Genomic DNA, 23084 nt, shown 5'->3' with positions numbered 1-23084 from the left:
GCTTGGAGGAGGCGCCGCCGGAGTCGGAGGGCGGGGAGCTCGGAGGAGGGAGCTCGAGAGTTGTGGAGACTAGTGACTGGGAGAAGTCGCAGCCTGCTCGGCTCGGCTGGTTCCCGCTCTCCGTCTCTCTCTTACACACCTACTCCGCTTCCCGCCCCAGCCCGCGCGCCTTGCTCCTTCTCTCGCCCGGGGGCCCCTGCCGGTCGCTCTCCGGGTTTCGGCGCGGCGGGGGCGCCCCGGGGGTGCCCTCGCCCTCCGGGTGCTGGCGGACGGGCGGCGGGCGGGATGTGGCGCCTGGTGCCCCCGAAGCTGGGCCGCCTGTCCCGCTCGCTGAAGCTGGCGGCGCTGGGCAGCCTGTTGGTGCTGATGGTGCTGCACTCGCCGTCGCTGCTCGCCTCCTGGCAGCGCAACGAGCTGGCCGACCGGCGCTTCCTGCAGCTCAATAAGTGCCCGGCGTGTTTCGGAACTAGCTGGTGCCGCCGCTTCCTCAACGGGCAGGTGGTGTTCGAGGCGTGGGGCCGCCTGCGCCTGCTGGACTTCCTCAACGTGAAGAACGTCTACTTCGCGCAGTACGGCGAGCCCCGCGAGGGCGGCCGCCGCCGAGTGGTGCTTAAGCGCCTCGGCTCGCAGCGCGAGCTGGCGCAGCTCGACCAGAGCATCTGCAAGCGGGCCACCGGCCGGCCCCGCTGCGACCTGCTCCAGGCCATGCCCCGCACCGAGTTCGCGCGCCTCAACGGCGACGTGCGGCTGCTCACGCCGGAGGCGGTGGAGGGCTGGTCCGACCTGGTGCACTGCCCCTCGCAGCGCCTGCTCGACCGCCTGGTGCGCCGCTATGCCGAGACCAAGGACTCGGGCAGCTTCCTGCTCCGCAACCTCAAGGACTCCGAGCGCATGCAGCTGCTGCTGACCCTGGCCTTCAACCCCGAGCCTCTGGTGCTACAGGTAGGCGCGGGGTTCCGGTTGGGAGCGTCCTGCCGGGAGGGCCGGCCGGGGAACGGGAGTCGGGAGAAACGGCCCCGCCCGCGCTGGTCGCCCTGTCTGGACCGGGCTCGGCGCGGCGGCGGGCGTGGGAAGGCGGCGGCGCAGGGGGACCCGGGGCGCAGTGCGGGGTTGCGAAGGGCGACCCGCCTAAGGGTGAGTCGGCTCTGGTCAGCTGGACGCGGGCGCATCTCCGATTCGACTGCGGATCCTTCAACGCCAGAGGGAGCTTGTCTCGCGTTCGCTCCCAAAATGTCTCTTCGGCCAGTTTCCCGGGGCTCTTCTCCCTCCCTGCCTTTCTGCTTTGATCCGCCCGGGCTTGCGCTTCCGCGGCGAGCTCAAGAACCATTGGACCTTTTTCTTAGTACTCTTGTCAAGTGTTTTTTGCTCTCCTCTTTAGTACCCCGCGCCGGCTGCCCTAACTTCGGCCCCGAAGTCTGTCTTTGTTTTATTCCTTAGCTCATTCACCTGGCACATCATCAGGGCAGCCAGACTGGGAGGATGAGGTTGGAAAATGGGGATCGTGGTTGGGGTGGGGTTCATCCTTGAGTCGTGTGCTTTGGGTGGGATTAAGAAGAGGAAAAATAAGGCACGTTGGAGTTGAGGCTGCGAGGGTGTCAGGACGGACATTTTCATGCTGATCCGGTGACCTTCTCTGTTCGTTTGGTAATTTGGCCGCAGGGAGGAGGTGAACTGTTAGGCCAGGGCCAGAAGAGTCACCTCTCCTGGTTGACGTATTGGCTCTCTCATGACTTAGGGAATAGGCTTTGATCTTTCTGCTGGCGGTGACAGCCAAAAAAGAAAACAGAATCCCTCAAAACTGTGTTTACCTTGGGGAAAGTTATTGAGTTTATACACATTCCCATTCGCCTTTAGTGCGGTGTCCTTGGACAGTTGTTGCAACTGTGGGGGTGTGATCTGTCCTGATAACCTCAGGGAAAGTTACCTTGCTCCTTCCCCATACCAATTGTGCTGTATTTCAAATACAAAGGGTGGGGGCAGGGGGAACATGACATAAAACTAATCCCAAGTAATTTAGATATACTTCACGCCCTGTCTGCGCTGCTAAGAATGTCACCAGTGGCTAGGAGGTTTGTACAGGGTTGCATTTTTTTTTTTTTAATCTAAAGTGCATGTATAGAAATGTCCATTATTCATTTATATGGCTTGCTTTTCTCAAGTTTTTCGCTGCCCAACTTAGCCAAAATAAACCAGCATTGTTTGATTAGTGTAGCCAAATAATTTTAACACAAAATAAGTATTTTGCCTCAAATAAAACTGTAGTAAATTTTAAGGAGTCATAGGATGTATGTAATGGGTTATTTAAAATACAGATTGAATATTAAATGTTGCTCCCGTATCAGTGAATAGGATATAAAACTGGTTAAACTTGAAGAAATTACTTTATTTGGTAGTTGCAAAATTAGTCAGCCTCTAAAGTCTAAGTCCATTTTTAATGCGTACATTTTGATTTAAAACTTTTTTTTTTTTCCATTTAAGCTGCCTTTTCTCTTTGAGAAATAGATGTTTATGTTAGCAAGTTTGGTCTCTGGAGACAGCTCTAGCAATATAGTTTGCTGAGTAGTCTGTCAAATTCTCTGGGATCCAAAAATTTAGTAAAGATCTTCCTTAATAATACACGTTTTCTGCACCTATAGTAATAGCTGCATATTAAAAGGTTTTTATCAGATGATTCTGCTGATGTTAGAACTAACACTTTAAGAATGTTGTACATGTAGTTCTATAAATGTATGTCACTTTAATATGAGAAATATTGACATTTGGTTTGCACTGAGATAAATGCTTTATTTAGGAAACACATGTTTTTGAAGCTTGAGGTTGTCTTGCCATTTTCAATTTACTTTACAGTTGAGATTGTCAAGTATGTTTTCTGATTAACTCTTCCCTTAAACTTTTTCTTCTTTTCATCTTTAGTGATAGACAAGTTGAAAAAAAAAAAAAAAGTTCAGTTATATTTTTGTAATTTAAACTTACTGACACAATCACTTGACCATGTGGCTAGGTGGATTATAGGATAAGAGTTTGTTTTTAGCAAATGAGAAAATACATGTATCAACATTATTGACGGCTGTTTGTAAATTGAAATGTTAATTTAGTTTTATAGTTACATGCGGTGTGAAATACAGATTTGAGGCCTTTAATACCAGTCAGTCATAGGAATGTTTATTTTTTTGACTCTATTTATATATATTTTGGGGTTCATGGGTTTCTTAAAAATATTTTTAAAAGTACAAGTGTGTGTTTTACAGCTTAACGAGGAACTCCCTTTTTTTTTTTTTTTCTCTTTCCAGGAGAGGGAGCTACTTATTGAATTTTTGGACAGTTGGTGAAAAACTAGTTTTTTTTATATTGCCCCCAAATTAACTACTTGGGAGAAAAAGTATTTTAAACTGAATTCATCAAGCTGTTCTTAACAAGAGTTTCCATATAGTAAACATGCTTCCAAAAATAAACATTTAAAAATCTCGTGATACAGTACTAAAGAACTGAAAAGTATGTGTGAATTTAGCCCGTTCAATTTGCCTCTTCAGATTTTAAGAAACAGTAAAAAACCTAAGTTTCTATTATGCCTTGAAAGGAGACATGAATGGTATTAAATGTCTGCAAGATATGATATGGACCTAACTTATCTATGTAAAGCTGTACAGATTTGTTGTGTAGATTTCCCAATGTGAAATGATACAGAAGTATGACTCTTTGCCCATTGTTGAATAGTTTTACTAGCTTACAGCAGTTTATCTAGCTCTAAGGAAAAATTATAAGCATCAGCAGGATAATGCTAGAACCGATACCTTCTTTTCCTCTTCACAGTTTTACTTTACCTAGAGGTATATTTCATAACAAGTTTGCCATAAATTCTATGGGGAAAAATGCAGAGAGGGACTTTGTAATACAACGTATAGCAGCATTCTTGGAATAGTTAAAAATGAAGTATTTCGCGAGATAGCAAGATATTTTCTGTTACTGATAAAATTTTTACCAGTATCTGTACTTAACCTATTCTTGAATTTATAAACATTGTGAGTGTGTGAGGGAGAAAAATGCTGTCTGGATTTCCTGAAGCTCAAAATGTTATCTCTGACTTTATAACTCAGAGATAGTGAAGATGATCTTATCTATAGAAATAAGAAAGCTCTTTGTTGTTTAAGGGCAAGAATGTGGGAATTTGTCTTATTTGCAGAATTTTGTCTTGTTTTCTAAATCATGTTTTTAATAGGATTTCTTTAATTTTTAAAGTATGTAACTATCATTGTTTAAGCTATAGATTTTAAACCTTCAGTTCTTGTAAATGACATAATACATGGAAAGCATTTTATATAGTGCTTGATGCATAGTAAGCACTCAATAATTAGAAAGTGCTTAGATATTAAATAAGTAAAAGTAACTTAATTATCTAATGCACTTGGTTAACAGTTTTGAAGCTTGTCTGGAATATGGATCACTTTAAAAATAGTTATGTTTTTGAATATTAACCATGCCTTTACTTCACTAATTTAGTCCACTCCTGCATTACAAGATGAATTTTTACAATTAAACTTGGAGTGAATGTTGTGTCTGCCCTTAAGAATAATTTCTGTAGGTGAAGAATATATCTTTAAGATGTACTAAGATGCACTTTTTGACGTAAACAGATTATGACCATTTAGCTGATTTTTTTACTTTGGACTGTTGGTGAACTTCTTGTGGGACCCCCTTTACTTATCTATAAAATGACACTATTGGATTAGATCCTTTCCTTTTCAGCCTCAACACCCTGTGACTCTTACACTCTCAACCTGAAGTTGTCACTTTGCTTCTGAACTTGAGTTTAACTGGTGGGTTTAAGCTCTTCTAGAAGGGAGTCACAGGTTTGGTACTTGATTCCTGATAGCGTATACGGGTCAGAGGCCAGATTAGCTAGCCCTGTTTCAAGCTTGTCTTCCTAGCCCCAGTTTTTACACAGATGAAATCAGGTTAAAACAAATCAAAATTTGAGACTACCTTTAAAGGAAAATAGTCTGGAGCTAAGGGTAACTAAGGTTCTTGTGGGGCAGTGGCACCTAGAAAGGATGTTCCAGACTTTGTCTCAGGAGTTTCTTTTCAAACCAGAGTTTAAGGGGCCACCTGCTTCTCTACCAATGATTGCTGCTGTGGTAACCACACTCTCAGATTTAGGCTTCAGAGATGTTTCTGACTAGGTAGTACTGAGTAGATTACTTTTTAATCAAATAAATGAATAAGCTTATATCTAGAGGGTTTTTTTTTTTTCTTCTGTTTTTCTTCTTTTTAATAGAGGTTTTATTGACACTTGATTGAGCTTAGTGACAGAGCAAACAAAAAAATAACATCTGTGTATAACCCAGGTCTCAAAAAAGATACTTTTATTTTGGAAAGATTGTAGAAACAGATGATCATCCATAGGAAAACACTTCCAGATCAATGGAGCAAAATCATTTGATACCCTGGCCTATTTTCTGTTTATATTCCTATCTTTTGGCCATTGTTAGTTCTGAAAGTGCAGAAATATTTTTTTCGTCTAATATTTGAACTATTTTCCCTCGTATTTCCATTGCATGGGTCAGCACGTATTCCTCTCATACATTAATAGGGAGTCAGTTTTTCAGGGAATCATCAGACTGGTTTTTATTCTGATTTCCTGGCTTCTGGTCTCTGGCTCCTTCCTATTTTGCTGTTATTGCTGCTTATTCTTCACAGAATGCTGGCATGTTTTCTTTCTTTACTTTTCACACTAAAACTAATATGTCCTTAGAATATAAGCCTTATACATAATGAACTTTAGTAAATGATTGTAAACTGTCTTAAAACAGTAAATTCTTGGCATAAAATTAGGATAGTTATTCACCCTGATCATAGACTTTGGAAGATTTTAAATTATGTAATCAAATTTTTTATCCACATTTTATGTCTTTTTTATAGATTACAGGAGTTTATCTGTGAAGCAGCTGGAAACTCTTTGGACTTATAGCCCTGGACTTAGAAGAACTGAATTTTGTTTGTTTGCTTGTTTGGTAAATAGTCTGTTAGAAGGTATTTGGATTGAAAAGGCTTTTCCAGGCAGCAAGTAGCTTAGCTGTGTGTAGCTGGCAGGTATATAAATGACTAATTAAAATCAGTATAGTATAATTAGCCCTACCAATAAAGGTACTTTGCATCCTGTCAGATGACTCATTTAGGGAGGGACATCTAAGTGTACCTTCATTGGAGTAAATACCAGGGAGGATTTCACAGAGGAATTGAGTTCTGAGGATAAATGGGGTTATGCTCACAGGGACTAGGAGGTGTGGTGATGGCAGTATTGAAATAGCATTCTAGACCACCACGAAGTCACTTGATGGTTCAGACCCTGAGTTTTTAAATGGGTAAAATGGGAATGTTAATACTTATCCAATGAATTGTTTTAAAGGAGAGAATTATTCAGATAATATATGTAAAATATCCTTAATTGTAAAGTTTTTTACAGTATATTATTACTTTGCAAATCAGCTTATTTCACTTTTAGACATGAGTAAAGGGAGGGATTGGGGGCAAGAGGAGAACGGGACGACAGAGGATGAGATGGCTGGATGGCATCACTGACTCGGTGGACATGAGTCTGAGTGAACTCCGGGAGTTGGTGATGGACACGGAGGCCTGGCGTGCTGTGATTCATGGGGTCGCAAAGAGTCGGACATGACTGAGCGACTGATCTGATCTGATCTGAAAGTTCCTTAGTACACCATGACATCCGTCTTAGAAATATATAAATTTTACTCTTCCTATGGCAAATGTTTAAATGTCATCCTCTCTACATATATATACATACATCATAAATACCTATGTAGATGCTACTTCAGGCTGTAGTTTTTTTGGAATAGTAATTAAAAGGGCATTAAGGATTTGTCCCATATGATGATGACTATTGTATAAACATAGGTTTCATAAGGATTCAGTAATATAAACCAAATAGTTTAATTTTTCTCTGTAAGTCATAAAGTTAATAATTCTGTTTAGTACATTAGTAAATAATAATTTTAAAAATAGAGGTTAAGTCAAGGTTTTTCTTGGCATTCATAGACTCCGAGATGGAATCTTAAAAGATGTGTTATCTGAGGGAGATCTGACAGGAATTGTGCGGCATTGACAAATAGTACTGGGAACTGACCTTTGTGCCCTTAGGGTGTAGTAAAGATGACAGGCCAGGGCACAGTTGTGGATTCTTTGCTTTCTGGGGCATTAGATAGAGGCAGCAAACAAATAAAGAGCAAGGTAATCTTAGATTTTACATACTGTAAAAAGAACAAAGCAGATTCCTCTAATGGAGAATTGGATTGGAGATACAATTTTAAATTCAGTGGTCAGAATTTAAGAGTGACATTTTAGCTGAGATGTGAATGATGAGAAAAAGCCAGTGGTACAGAATTCTGAGGGCAAATTCAGAGGTTCCAAAGCAGGATCAAGCATGGGAGTAGAAAAGCCTGGTAGAACATAGGATCATAGAAGTAGGCAAGGTCCATATTGTGTGTGACTTTGTAAACATGCTTCATGAGTTTAGAATTTTGTTTTCAGAGCAGTGGGAAACAATAAATGTGTTTTTAGCAGTGCGTGCTTTGTGGAGAATGGTTTAAGGCATCAAAGGCTTTTGCCCTGGTTTGTGGGAGAAAGCTTGGTATGTATTAAGGTGGTTGCAGTTAGATATGGTATGTTTTGGAGAAATACCTGATAGGACTTGATGATGGGAATGGGTTACTGTATGAGAGAAAGAAACATAAAGGATATCACCAGGGTTTTTGGTCTAAGCAACTACTGCTGAGGAAGCCCAGAGAAGGAATGGCTTTGGGGGAGGGAGAACCAAGAGTTTTGTTGTGGTCGTATTAAATTTAAGACAAAGGAATACACATTCAAAACCAGGCACCAGGTATTTAATGCAGAGAGATACTATGCTCCTAGCAGATACTGTGTTATACTTCTGAAGGGCTGTATTAATTCAGTTTGTGTCTTAAAGGGAAGAGGGGAAGTTAGTACTATTCTATTTGCAGATTAAAGAAATCAGATCTTGACTAAAGAAAGTATGAAGTAGCATTCTTAGGTTATTGGGTCTAAAAGAAGCTGCTTATACCTATTTTCCCCCATTTGACAGTTTATTAGAAATATTTGAGTATAGTGTTTCTAGGTATATCTTTCAACTTAAAAACATGAATCACAGTTGCTAGTTCTCATGAGGTCAGTTGAGACTAGGAAATATATATTTAAAATTTTATTGGCCAAGCAATTTTTGTTTGTTTCTTTTTTTTTTTTTTTGGTGGTATGGAAGAATATTTCTTAAGATATTTGTTCTCAAAGATGAGTTGTTTCTATTAAACTTGGTAGGTTTTTTTGTTATTGATGTGTTTTGACATTAGTTTCCTATTTTAGATACAGCTAGCTGTTGGACACGATATTCAGTGAAATAACACAACCTTGCTATTTTCAAGACATTGCTTAATATTGTTGGAATTCTAGGTGGGTGGAAATGGCATTCAGAAAATTACTTAGTGAAACAAATGGAACATATCCTGTGACTTGAAAATCTTGAGATTATTAAGATCCTACAGTCTTTGCAATGGACTTTGGCTACTATTTGGCAGTATAAATTAAGAAGCTGAGGTCTTAAAGAAATTTTAGCAAAAATTAGGTAACCATTAAATCATTCCAGTAATTTTACTGTATTCCCCCTCTAGACAGTTCACAAAACTGTGAACACATTAGTCTGTCACCAGAACATTTGACTAATCTCTATGAACAGCTGTTATAACATGCGTTACTACAATGGGATTTTGTTCAAATTTTGGCTTTTAAAAATAATTTTGAAGCTCAGATTGAACCTCTAAGCATTTTGTATGCTTTTGGTAATTTACTCTCTAGAAATGATCTCAAGTTTAAATTGTGTGTATGAGTAGAAATGCCAGTTCTTTGGAAAACCTGTAACTAGATTTTTAGACTATATGTTTGATTATTTATGAGTTTTTTTTCAAGTCATTATCTTTTTACTAGAAATTTTCTCCTTTAAAAAAAAATCAGTCTTGCAGTTGTGTAACACATTTCTTTTTTAGGCAAACTGCAAAGTTATGTTCTTTTTAATGGCATGTTGTGAGATAATAAATGGCTATAAAATATTTCATATTTTTTGTATTAGAGGAATTACTATCTTTTAAACTTAGTATGCAAACCCCACTTTTGGTCATGTAAAGAGAGTAAAAGATAATAGAACATGAACATTTTAGAGTTAACTTTAGTTTTTTTTGTCAGTTTTACTTACACATCCCATGTCTCCTTTTTTCAGGACTGTATTCTTATATAATAGAATAAAATGATGTAATTAATATGGTAGGACAGTGGCTGTTGATTAAAGGTTATATACCACAGGATATTGATTAACTCTAGTAAGTAATATGTTTCTGAATGTTAAAGATTTGACACTTGTTTGGTGTTTTCATGGCATGTAGACCGTGTTGGGGAGTTTGTGTTTTATTCTGTAATTCCCAACATGATTGTGATCTAATCTCTACCTCCTTGTCCAGACCCCATTACCTCAAGCCATTCCCTCCTCATTTCACTGCAGCTTCTTTGGCCTTTTTTTTTTTCTGAATTTCAGTTCTGAGAAGACAGTTTCTGGCTCTAACATATTCCTGCAACATTCTTCCTGCCTCATCCCCAATCTGTGTAATATTATGCTCAGCATTTAGAGTTCTCCCTAAGTAGCACTTGGAGGCTGTCTTTTACTACACAGTTTAAAATAGGTCCCTGTTTTTCTTTCTCAGCATCTTCTGTACTTTTCTGTGATTTGTAACAAATTCCAGAATTTATCATTTATATATGTTTATAATCATCTTCCCAACTCAGACTAAAAAGCCTTGCTAAGAACAGGATTATGTTTTGTTTGCAACTCTTAGCATTTCCAATGGAGTTAGGCTTGATATAGGATTTTTTTAATTCAGGATTTTCATTCCACAGTAACTCTCTTTGCCTTTTAGTCCAGCTTCTTACAGTAGTCAGTGAAATGTGAGTTGACCTTATCTGCAATTCTAGATTTAAAAAGTGAAGAAAAATAGGCCTTGCCAAGTTAAAAAACAAATGTGAAAACACATGAGGTAATTCATGTGCTTTATCCAACTTGGGATGAATAAGCTTATGGTATTTTTGCAGCAAAATGTTTTCTTGTAAGGTGCTATCCCAAAGTCCTTGAAGCATTGCATAATATGAATGTGAAACATACGTACTGTCACCTTTCCAAAATTTGAAAACTTCTGAAACAGGAATGTTGGGATCGAGGGATTGTATTAGCCTGACTTCACCTCTTAATACTTGCGTGTGTGTGTGTATGCATGCTCAGTCATGTCCAACTCTTTGTGACCTCATAGACTATAGCCTGCCAGGCTTCTCTGTCCATGGGATTATCCCAGCAAGAATCCTGGAGTGGGTTACCATTTCCTCCTCCGGGGGTTCTTCCTGACCCAGGGATCAAACTTGCGGCTCCCCATGTGTTTTGTGGCTCCTGCATTGGCAGGAGGATTCTTTACCACTGAGCCACTAGGGAAACCCTGCTACCTTTGTGACTTGAGGCAACTCACTTAAGTTATATGCTGATAAAGTTGAACTGTATTTAAAACTTGAGTACCCTCCAACTCTAGAATTTTTAGATTGCACATCCCATTTGGTCACATGAAGGGTCCACAAAGCATTGTGACTTTTGGTTTTGATCAATAGATGTGATAGATATGTCAGCATTTAGAATTTACTTTGTGATACTTACCTATTATAAATGAAAATCAAATTACAGTGCTGTGTTTATATATATACATATTACCAAGTTTTAAATCTGTGTATTTACTGCTTGTAGATGCACTAGACATCTCTCATAGCACCGAGCCTTTTTACAGTTTAGCATTTCATACTTTTTTCCCTTTGATGGCCCTGATGAATATGGGACAAGTATTATTCCAGTTTTACAGAGAAGAGACTAAAGCGCTAAAAAGTTCTGACTTTGCCACCATCACACAGCTAGTGAGATTCAGAGGTAAAGGTGAAACTTAGAAGCTAGACTAGTGATTTCAAGTCCATTTTCTGCTTATATACTGTTTTACCCTTTAAATATAGAAAGTTTATAAAATATTATGTATCTTAAAAAATATAAAATATCTGAATTGTCTCTTTACTATATTGATTGTATATATTTTATTTTCTCATAAAATGAAGATGATCCTAGTAGTTTCTGAAACCTTGATTTTTAAGCTAAAAGGTACCTAGACATGATGATATCTTAGGTTTCATATTCAAAATACTGTGTCAATTAACAGTGAAAGCATTTAATTTTGCTTTAAATCTTAGAGTTAAGCATTTTTGACTTGATACTTAAATTTCCATTTTAAATTATTACATTGGTAGTAATACTCAGACTTTTTCTTCGGGTGGTCACCCACTTAATGTAAAAAAAAAAAAAGGCAGTAATAGAGTAATAAATATGTTTTTTAACCATTTTGTGTCTTTGTATAATCTTTAATACTTGGTTATAACTTTGCATACTGTATGACATATTCAAACCTGATGAAAAACCCTGAACAATTAATTGGAGTGCCTCCAATCCAGTTAGAATTTAAACCATTCCAGGTTTAAAGACTCTCTTTCAGATGAAAAGTATTTATGCATTTTTCCACTAGTAAATAATCCTGTAAAATACACACATTTTCTCAGACAGCTCAGCAAACAGCCCCATCAAAAAATAGAAGATCTAAGCAGACATTTCTCCAAAGAAGACGTACCGATGGCCAAAGGCACATGAAAAGATGCTCAGCACCACTACTAGGAAAATCAAATCACAGCTGTAATGACTTACCACCTCACACTAGTCAGAATGACTGTCATCAGATAGTCCACAAGTAATAAATGCTGGAGAGTGTGAGAAGAGTAGGGAACCGTCCTACACTGTTGGTGGGAATATAAATTGGTGCAGCCACTATGGAGGACAGTATGGAGGTTCCTCAAAAAACTAAAATAGAGTTGCCATGAAAGAAAGTAAAAGTGTTAGTCGCTCAGTCATGTCTGATTCTTTGAGACCCCATGGACTGTAGCCCACCAGGCTCTTCTGTCTGTGGAGTTCTCCAGGCAAGAACACTGGAATGGGTTGCCATTCCTTTTTCCAAGGGATCTTCCTGACCCAGGGATGAAACCCGGGTCTCCTGCATTGCAGGCAGATTCTCTACTGACTGAGCCACCAGGGAAGCCCATATGGGAAGCTACCAGGGAAGAGTTACCATATGGTTCTGCAATCCTGCTCCAAGGCATATATCCAGAGAAAACCATAATTCTAAAATATACATGTGTCCTATGGTTCCTTGCAGCACTATTTAGAATAACCAAGATATGGAAGCAACCTAAATATCCACCTACAGATGAATGGATCAAGAAGATGTGGTATATATACACAATGTGATATTACTCAGCCATAAAAAGAGTGAAGTAATGGCATTTGCAGCGACATGGATGGACCCAGAGATTATCATACTAAGTGAACTAAGCAAGACAAAGTCAAATATATTAATATTGTTGTTTATATGTGGAATCTTAAAAGGATACAAATGAACTTATTTCAAAAACAGAGACTTTCACACTTTTGAAAACAAATTTATGGTTACCAAAAGAGAAGTGGGTGAGGGATAAATTAGATTGGGATTAACATATACTCACTACTATATATAAAATAGATAACCAACAAGAATCTACTCTAGCATAGGGAACTATACTCAATATTTTGAAATAACCTATAAGGGAAAAGAATAAAAACTCAATTGCTGTGCTGTACAATAGAAACTAACATAATATTGTAAATCACCTATACATTAATAAAAAGTAAAGTAAAAATATAAGTAAAAAATGAAACACACATTTTATTTCAAGTTACTTGAAATTGTGTGCCTGTTGTGTTAGGCAGTTTGAAAATCTGCCCAGCACAATGGGCAGATTTTTAAGATTTTGTTTAAAGAAAAAAAAAAAAGTGAGCCTCAGCAGTATACTTCTTATCCTAGCTACTGTGTTTTATGCACTGTGGAAGTTTGGTAATCAGGAAGTAAGATGTTTTCTTTCTTACTGCTTGATATATTTAATAAATCCAAGTGGTAACATCTTAAAATTTTTGTCTCTCAAACTCTGCTTGATCATGGTACATTTGGTTCTAAGCCAGAATTGTTTTAAATACAAATTATAAATATTTTGGCTTCCTTGGAGCATTTTCAATAGAATGCTCAGTAGAATTCTGTTCTTATTAATGAAGTATGACTTTTGATTATTCAATGAAAAATTCTTTTCATGAGCAAGTGATGTGAATTCATTTGTTAAAGTTCTTCCAAAAGATTTGGTAGCAAATTATATGAAAGAATTGTTGTGCTCTTCTTAAAATGAGGCAGAACAGGATTTCAGCTAACATTGTCAGAAATTGCTATATGAGTATAAAGTTGCTCAATATGACACTTGTTCATATATTTTATTCTCTTCCATGAGGGACTTGAGTAATGAGGTATATATTTGACTGTCGTTCACTTGGAAAGGCTCCAAAAACAAGGAGGCATTTGTACATGTGCAGATGTTGGCAGGGTTCCCTTTTCTCCTGTTGTCAAAGACCATTTTAGTTTCACAAAGATATGTTTGTATCTGTTTGACAATATGGCATGTGAATAATATGCCAATAGTGTATGTGGAGGAGTTTTTTATTTTTTGCACTGCAAAACTGTATAATCTCACATACTTAGTTATTTTCAGTGCTTTTGTTTTATATATCAGATTTTATACATGAATACTTCTGAGAAATAGTTAAATCTTTTGTAATCATTTTACCTATAAATTTTCAAGATTATGGAGGTATTTTAAGTTGGGAGGAAAAGCTGAAAATAATGTGTGGTTAGCAATTTTTGCATGTCACATTGGAAATGAGCAATCTGTCACTTTCCCTAGTGCCCACAAGAAGTTTTAAAATCTCAGATAAGATTAAAAATGTGCTTTCCTCTAATTACTAAAGAATCAGTAGATACTGTCTGTGAACAAAATTGAATTAATTCATTTACTATATTTAAAGATTCATACTAACATCTAAATTTTTAATTTACATAATTAGTATTATATTACAAAACTGCAGATATTGAAATTTAAACAGAAAAGGTATATATACAAAGAACAAATACAGTTATTGTACATTTGATAGTTAAAAGGAAGCACACATTAAAATAGGCAATTGTGGATGAAGTATGACTCTATAAATCTTTTGTTTTAAAGTTGATACAAATTTTAAAGTTAAGAGTGTTACTGAGTTTTGTCAATTTTATAAAAGCTCAGAGTAAAATTAATATCACCCACCTACTTTCTTGAGTTCCCAGAAGAGCCTCATCTCTGGCTCTTATGTAGATTGTTCAATTTTTAGCAGTAGAAGTAGGCTATATTTATATTCTGTAGTGTTTTGCTTTGTTTGCCCTGCAATCTGTGTAAATATCATCTGCCTCTAATTTAAGGAAAGGACTGTACTGAAAGGGCTTCCCGAGTGGCTCAGCTGGGAAAGAATCGCCTGCAATGCAGGAGACCTGGGTTCCATCCCTGGGCTGGGAAGATCCCCTGGAGAAGGAAACGGCTACCCACTCCAGTGTTCTGGCCAGGAGAATTCCATGGACTTGTATAGTTCATGGGGGTCACAAAGAATTGGACATGACTGAGTGACTTTCACTTCACTATTCTGAAAAACAGCTCTTTAAAAACGCCTCTGGTCACGTGATCTTCCAACAGTTGTTGAAAGTATTACTTCCCACCCTTTTGCTCTTTTTTCAACTTGTAGCTGGGTGTTACAATACTGCAGAGTACTTTAGAATAAGCCTGCCATTTTACTGAGGTTGAAAATAACTTGTTCATAATCCTGGAAGACTTTTGTTTTAGGATGTTAATCTTACTGCTGCTGCCAAGTCGCTTCAGTCGTGTCCGACTCTGTGCGACCCCATGGTCTGTGCGACCCCATGGACTGCAGCCTACCAGGCTTCTCCGTCCATGGAATTCTCCAGGCAAGAACACTGGAGTGGGTTGCCATTTCCTTCTCCAATGCATGAAAGTGGAAAGTGAAAGTGAAGTCACTCAGTCGTGTCTGACTCTTAGCGACCCCATGGACTGCAGCCCACCAGGCTCCTCCATCCATGGGATTTTCTGGGCAACAGTACTGGAGTGGGGTGCCATTGCCTTCTCCGTTAATCTTACTAGTAGTTAAAAAATCCATTAGAAAATCTTGGCAAGATCAGGAGAATAAATAATTTTGAAGTTGGATTTAAGGTGATTAGACATGGGGTGACATTGGAAAGGGAAGCAAAGCTAACTTGGCATCAGAGATACTTGGAGTGGCGATTGCATTGTAGGTTATCAGACTGCTCTTTACCAACCTGTGGGTACAGATTAGAAGACATTTCCCAAGAATCTTTCTCTGCATTCCTCTCCTGCCTGCTTCTGGACTAGATTAGGTCCCTATTAAAGACTCTTAGGACCAGAACCATTTTTTTGTAACTAATACTTAATTACACTCATAGTTATTTGTTTGGTATTTGTCTTCTAAAATTTTTATTTTAGAGACAGTGCAGTTCACTCTTATTGCCAGCATAACAGAGTGCCTGATGCCTGGTAACACTTGCTGGCTAATAGGTGTGCAGTCCTGTTCATTGAAAAGAAAGTTTTGGTTGATTGTATGTACATGAATCAAAAAGATAAAGGAAAACATCTCTACTTTTAGATCTGGTAATAAAGTGTCTTGTGTTTTGTTGATCAATTTGATTCTGAGATTTCAATAAGCAAGACTTATTTTAGCTTTATAATGTGAGGTGCTCTATTAAAAAAATTTCAAGTCCGTAGTAATGGTATGAGTTAAAAAAGAAATAAAGTTACTCACAGACCTAGAGAACAGACTTGTGTTTGCCAGAGGGAAGGGGAGGGGTGGGGGGGGGTGAACTTGGACTTAGCAGATGCAAACTATTACATATAGAATTGGATAAATAACAAGATCCGACTGTGTAGCACAGGAAACTGTATTCAATATCCTGAGATAAACCATAATGGAAAAGAATTTTTTTTTAAAAGAATGTATATATACATATAACTGAATCACTTTGCTGTTTAACAGAAATTAACATCACATCTTAAATTAATTATACCTCAATTAAAAAAATGTTTATGTCTTTTGAACTGTTGAATATAACAAGAAAATCCAAGCTCATGCCTAGCAGAAATCTCTACTGCGAGAATCTGGGGATAGACCTAGGATATCCTCATCAGAATGTCTTGTAATGAAGATAATTCTTTCGTAGAGTTTTCCATCTGATGAAGGTTGGCCATTTGCAAAATATCTTGGAGCTTGTGGAAGAATGGTGGCTGTAAATTATGTTGGAGAAGAACTGTGGAGTTACTTTAATGCACCATGGGAGAAACGAGTTGACCTCGCTTGGCAGTTAATGGAAATAGCAGAGCAGCTCACAAACAATGACTTTGAATTTGCACTCTACCTCCTGGACGTCAGCTTTGACAATTTTGCAGTTGGTCCTAGAGATGGGAAGGTAATCATTGTGGACGCTGAAAACGTTTTGGTTGCTGACAAAAGGTTAATCAGACAAAGTAAGTATATAACTTGTAGGTTTTTTTTCCTATGTCAAATGTTTACATTATATGATGCAGATTTTTAAAACTTCCTCCTTAAAAAGCAACTCTTAGTCACAGTTTGTCCATATATAGTAAAATATACTTCAGGTTCAAATGGACCCAGATATACTGTGTGTGGGGTGTGTGTGCATACACGTCTCTTCCATACTGTCTGCTGCGTGCTGTGGTTTAGGACTCTAATGCAGTATTAAGTTTTTATTTAGTTAAAGGCTACCAGAGAGACTATACTGCTTTTGTAGAGTCTGTTTTTCTGTGGATTCTCTTACAGTAATATTCTGTGTTTCATTTTTCTGTGAGGTCCCTCCAGTGATTCTTTTTTTCCTTTTTAACCATGTAGATGATTCCTAGCACTGCAGATCTCTAACTCTGGTTTGACATTAAACTTTGCTTTCATTTATTTATGAGCTCTTCACTGGATAGGTGGGCAGAATGTCTAAAGTGTTTTGAAAATTAAGTGTCATAGGAATTTTAGTTTCAAGGACAAAGCCTGTGGTTCTGTAACTAATGTACTTAGTAAAAGAAACTGCAGGGTTGTTGTTCCACGGTAAAAAGCCTTGTATTTTTAACCCCCTCCTGTCATGTGGGTCCGTTGATGAAGAGACCAAAAGTTTGTGGCGCCTGTGGAATGCAGTGAGTGTAACAGCAATGTATTAGGTTGACACATTTTACATTATCTCAGCTTATCTTGTTAAATACTTGATTTTTCTCAATGCCTTGTTCTGATTCCATACTCACAAAACTACTTTCTGATTCTTTCTTATCTGCCATGCAGATCCTTTCACAGGGAGTGGATGCCCTGCTCTGAGTACATCATTCCCCACTTAACCCCTTTATACATTTGTGGAAGTTACAGCAGCTTAAACTGTGCTTTTTTTTCAAGTATTCAGTTTTTTTTTTTAAATATATATATTCACAGAGTTGTGCAACTTGCCTAAACTCTACAACATTATTATTCCAGTATTTGTAAAAATAATTTTTTTGTAAATTTTTTTTTTTTTTTAACCATGGGCATTCCTGGAATACATGTTACAATTTTGTACCAACTAATTCCTGACCTTGGATGAATACAATATAGTTTCTGTACTTTGGCATTTCATACAGTGAGCATTGCTCCAGTGCTTTTTTAGCTCTGGCTAATTCTTTTCAAATGTCTCATGGTAGAGCTGGCTAAATAGAAACTTTGCAAAAGGCTGTATTTATTTATTCACCCTCTTTTCTTACCTCTTTCTAGTAAATGACCTTTACAGGGAGATTGTGGTTTTGTTGTGGCAACTCCCTAATGTCCTTCCCTTTATCATCTAAACTAGTAAAAGCAATACACATTTTCTTCCAGAGAAAATAGATCTTTCATTGAGAACTTGTTGCATCAGTTAGTTTCTTCATTTCCCACCCTCCTTCTTAAAATCTAGTTTTTCTTACTTTCCCATAAACAAGTATGCATAAGATTCTCTGCTGCTTTCCCTCTGTTTTTAAAAGTTGCTTACTGCCTTTCTCTACTTCCTCAGTGTCCATTCATTTCTCAGCCCATTAAACCTGACTTAGAAGATCATGTTACTATTTGCAGTCACCCAATTGGCAAATTTGTGAAGTGACTGATTAGTAACAGCTTTCTGAAATTATTTCCTCCTTTGGTTTCCTCCTACTCAGGTAGTTCCTTTTTCAAAACATAAATCTGATCTTAGCACTCCCTTCCTTAACGCTTGTAATGACTTCCAGTGGTTTGTCGACTAAAATTCGTACACTTTACCAGAGAATAATCTATGTGACTTGGCCTTGTTCTGCTTCATTTTTAACATAACTCCAGTGCCCTTAATGCTTCCGCTATAGTGGCCTTTTAGTTTCTTGAATGGATCTTTCTACTGAACACCTCACAGCTACTTTATATTATTCTGTATGTATAAAATATTAATATTATCTTAATAGTGTCTACTTTGTCATCCAATTAGAACCTCAGACTTTACTGTTAATTTTTGTATCAAGTGTTTGTACAGTCTGACCTTTTTCCCTGGACCTTCTTTAGTTGTTGTCATCATCCTAGCACCTCCAGTCTTCAGCCCAGAGTACATTTCTATTAGATCGTGGTCATGACCACAGGACGTGCAGCCTTCTTCTCTAGCATTGCCTGTGCCTCCTCCCCAGTCACCTGTCTCGTGCTCTAGCGACAGTGAATTTATTATTTCCTTAATGTACCAGCTGTACCAACCCCTTAGATCCATGCCTTGGTACATACTGTACTCTGGGCCTAGCATGCTGTTTTCCCTCTTTTCAGACGTGTTTATCTTTCAAAGCCTCAGTCAGTTCCCTGTGTGGCTTTCTGCAGTCTAAGGCACTGGAACTGCTTACTCTGTACTCATGTAGCACTATGTCAGACTTGCATGTGGCACTTTCTCTGTATCGTGGAGAATTTCACTCTAAGCTGAACCCTTTGGCCTTTAGTATGGAGAGACCCTTGTCTGATCCTTCTCCCCTGCCTTGGTGGACTCCTTACAAATGTCTGTGTAGAAATTAATATATTTAAATGTTTAATGTAATATAGTTTTAAGAACCAACATTATTGTGTTCATTAGTCAAATGTTACATTTGGGAAACAATGAAAAGCCTTCTAAAATGTATTTTTCTCTTTCTCCTTCTTTCCCTTTTCACAGATAAGCCTGAAAATTGGGATGTATGGTATGAAAGCAAATTTGATGACTGTGATAAGGAGGCTTGCTTATCATTTTCAAAAGAAATTCTTTGTGCTCGTGCCACTGTGGACCACAATTATTATGCTGTTTGTCAGAACCTCTTATCCAGACACGCCACGTGGCGTGGCACTTCTGGAGGACTCCTCCATGATCCACCAAGTGAAATTGCCAAAGACGGCCGCCTCGAGGCCTTGCTGGATGAGTGCGCAAACCCAAAGAAGCGCTACGGCAGATTCCAGGCTGCGAAAGAACTGCGTGAATATCTAGCACAATTAAGTAACAATGTGAGGTAGTCTACGGTGAACTTGTCTTTGCTTTTCTTCATTTACATAGCACTGGCTAAAAACGAAAACTACCAAAACCTATCCGGAAAAATGACATTTGGAAGTAATACTTCCAAATGGCTGATAAACTTGCACTGACAGATCTTACGTTAACATCCACCAAAATAAGACATGATTTCAGAAATCACGCGCTGCTTCTGCAGATGGGTTTGTTCTTAAACTTTGGAGGCTTGAGCTCTTGTTGACCGCTTCAGCCCCTGAATGCCTGACTGGATTAATGAGTATTGTTAAGCTATTGGAAATGAGTCTGATAGTTACATTGGCTTGTGTATCAAAGGGTACTTGGTACTTGACTTAGTTTGCATTACTGTCATGATTTTGTGAATCTCTTTTATTTACTTTGATTATCAAGTTAGATTATGGCCTGTTTTATAGGCTACTTTTTCCTTCTGATGTGTAGGGTTTTTTTTTTTTTTCTCTTCCATTTTTATGTTTTTTATTAAATTTTATACATTCAGGTTACTATAGGTGTTCATTTACAGTTGGGCTAGTTTTCATTCAGTGCTATGCGGTACATATTTACCGTTAGGATTCCTAGGTTTACTGTGTTTTTCCAAAAAACAGAATTCAGTTTTCAGAAAACTGAATATTTTATTGTGTAAATACTTACATTTCTTCCCACTTTCTGTGGCTTCACCATTGCATGAGATCATTTAAGGTTATTTAACAGTTATATCCCTCTATGCCAATAAATTATAACTGTACACTAAATATGAACTTTGGCATATGTTGCAAAATGTCATTTTTGTTCCTTAAAATGCTTTAAGAGTATACTAGCAATCTATACCTTAATTTAATTGAGAGGAAAAAAAAAACCAGTATTTTTTAAATGCTAACTTGTCCAGGATAGTAAGCATATGCCAAAGAAATATTAGACCTAGTCCTAGATTTTAAAATTGGTCACCTACTTATTCTTACTGTCCTACTTCCAATATTTTGAGTCTGTCATTATTAAATTCATATCTTCCTGGTTATTCTTTAATGTTGAAAAATTGTGCTACTACTTCCAAACGTATGTAACTTCAGTTACATTTCTGTAACTTCAGTGTGGTAGTTTTGCAAAAATCGGCGTGGTAGTCATTGTTTGAGTTTAATCTGGCAACTTTTTAATTTATTGATGGACTAGTAATTCTAACTATAAAGCAGACAGGTTTATTAGCCAGTCTGTCCAACTTGGTCTCCATTACCTAATTGTTAACCATCAACAACATCAAATTTAAGTATGTGGATAAAAATTAACAAATGTGTGAAATTTCTCTCGGGTGTTTTTTAAAGTTAAAATATATGTATATATAAATTGGCTAAAGCTAATGTAGGTGATATTTTTCTGTTTGAAATCGTAACTTTTGTTTACAGCAAAGTTTGATGTAGTGTGCAGTATTTAGTTCTAGACTGATCTTATTCTAATCAGAACGTGATTAAAGTATGCACAACCAAAGCCAAGTTTTTCTTTTTCCTTCATTCAGCAACTATTTATTGAGCATCAACTCTGTGCCAGGTACATTACTAGCTGCTACGCACTGTCTGAACATGACATATGGTTAAGTAACTTTACAGTGATTATCAAAGACTTTCATGTGGATATTTCTTAAGTTGAAATAGCATTCATTAGGATGTTGCTTTCATGTTCTTTTACTGTTGTGATGGACGTTCTACCTGTACTATCTGTAACAGTTGCTAAAGAAAGAGCAGGAGGAAATCAATAAAATTAATCCCAGTTTAAAAACTGGAAGAAGGGTAAGATCTCTTCCTTATAAAATACATTGCATTATGTTAATTTTAATACATTAGTACATTACATATGCCAACTAGCCCTCAAAGAAATATTCAAGTGCTGGAAATTTTACTAAGCTGACTTTTTACAGCTTTGGAAAACTTTTGAGGAGAGTAGGTAAAATTACTTGTCAGACATTCGCCTCTTGCCCAAAACTTCGAATAAAATACACATTTCAAAATGGAGCACCTTTTATATTTGTATAAGTATTCATTACAAACCTTAGAATGCCAGTCATTAGAGCAGTTGTCTTACTGTTTAGCAAACATTTATCTTACTTTTTGGAAGGGCGACTGTGATTGCAGAACAGGAAGTGAGAAAACACTGCCAGCAGTGATTGCTTCTTGAGGTAGTTTTTGATAACTACCATTTCCCCTGTGAGATTATGTGGAATTTCTTTTATCTTTGGAAAAGTTGAGAAGATAATAAAAGAATTAGGAATTTTAAATTACAGGGAAAAATATATATATGAAAAGCAATAAATATTTTGTTCACTTTGCTATCAAGATGTTCACTATCAGATATTTATTATACAGTAGCAATTTATATTTTTAATCATTGCCCATTAATAGACACAGTAAAATATTTTTGAATCAGACATTTGGGGTTTGTATGTGCATTAAAATTGTCTTTTGTACTGTAAGTTACTGTTTAATTTGAATATTTTACCAGAACTGTCTCCCTGTGCCTTTATAATATAAAGTTGTTTCTACAACTTTTAATAATCTTAATAAAGAATACTTTAAGAACCACACTTTTCAGACTATCTCTTAACTTCAGATGTACAACTTTTTCTTGAATGTAAAGTGAGATAAAATAGATAAGTTTGTTTTTTTTTTTCTCTTGCATATAATTTTGAGAAACTATCTGACTGGGTGTGAGCTAGACTTAGGGTATGTTTGTCTTCTGTTTTTCTGTAGTAGTTGATGACTTTTTACAGTTTTACTACTAAAATGAAATTATAAGCTTCATTATGGAATTTTTCAAATGTATACAAGAGAATGATACAAGGAACAATAGTAAACTGTGCTTATACTAACTTCAGAAGTTAGCAATGGGTGGCCAAACTTGTTTTATCTATACTCCAGCCTGCTTGCCCCAGCTTATTTTGAGAGAGATCATTCGATTCATACGTGCACATTAGGCACTTTCTCCTTCCAACAAAAATTTCACATCGGAAAAATTAATACCTAAGTATTGCCAAAGCAAGAGAGCTTTCAGAAACGTGAAGATGTTTTCTCAGAAGCTCAAGATCCAATGAGGGATTCTAAACAACTAGTGATATATGTGGAGTACTTTGATGTTCAGTAAAAACTGAAATGAAATGAAATGCATTGAGTATATAACTTATGCATTCAGAATGATAAAAGAGGGCAAAAACAAACCAACTCCGTTACCTTTGGAAAGATGTTGAGGAATTATTCTGAAAACTGGAAATCTGAAGAGAAAGAAGAATTTATCCTGCCTTATCCCAGGATAATTAAATAATTGAGGGGAAGAATTTATAGAATTATTGTAGTTAATATGTGGAGATAAGTGTTAGAATATCACCATTTTAAAATTCCTAATAAATTGACAAGAGCTAGGCAGTGCTTATCAATG

The 23084-nt window shown here is 37.4% G+C and overlaps 1 protein-coding gene across 1 annotated transcript; it reads left to right on the top strand.

The window, feature by feature from the left end:
- The first annotated feature begins 26 nt into the window (after nucleotides 1-26).
- On the top strand, nucleotides 27-22236 carry DIPK2A (divergent protein kinase domain 2A). Its single transcript, XM_019961265.2, has 3 exons — nucleotides 27-942; nucleotides 16332-16635; nucleotides 19326-22236. Exons 1-3 carry the CDS (start codon nucleotides 286-288, stop codon nucleotides 19655-19657), a joined length of 1293 nt encoding a protein of 430 aa, XP_019816824.2. The 5' UTR covers nucleotides 27-285; the 3' UTR covers nucleotides 19658-22236.
- Nucleotides 22237-23084: the final 848 nt, after the last annotated feature.

The sequence above is a fragment of the Bos indicus genome, chromosome 1, assembly GCF_029378745.1.
Source record: "Bos indicus isolate NIAB-ARS_2022 breed Sahiwal x Tharparkar chromosome 1, NIAB-ARS_B.indTharparkar_mat_pri_1.0, whole genome shotgun sequence".
In the NCBI taxonomy this organism is placed as follows: domain Eukaryota; kingdom Metazoa; phylum Chordata; class Mammalia; order Artiodactyla; family Bovidae; genus Bos; species Bos indicus.
This window is presented reverse-complemented; position numbering and strand designations above follow the sequence as displayed.

Coding starts and splice junctions, on each gene's coding strand:
- DIPK2A (XM_019961265.2), top strand. CDS start 286: ATGTGGCGCCTGGTGCCCCCGAAGCTGGGCCGCCTGTCCCGCTCGCTG. Junction 943..16,331: donor CCGAGCCTCTGGTGCTACAG/GTAGGCGCGGGG, acceptor ATTCTTTCGTAG/AGTTTTCCATCTGATGAAGG. Junction 16,636..19,325: donor CAAAAGGTTAATCAGACAAA/GTAAGTATATAA, acceptor CCCTTTTCACAG/ATAAGCCTGAAAATTGGGAT.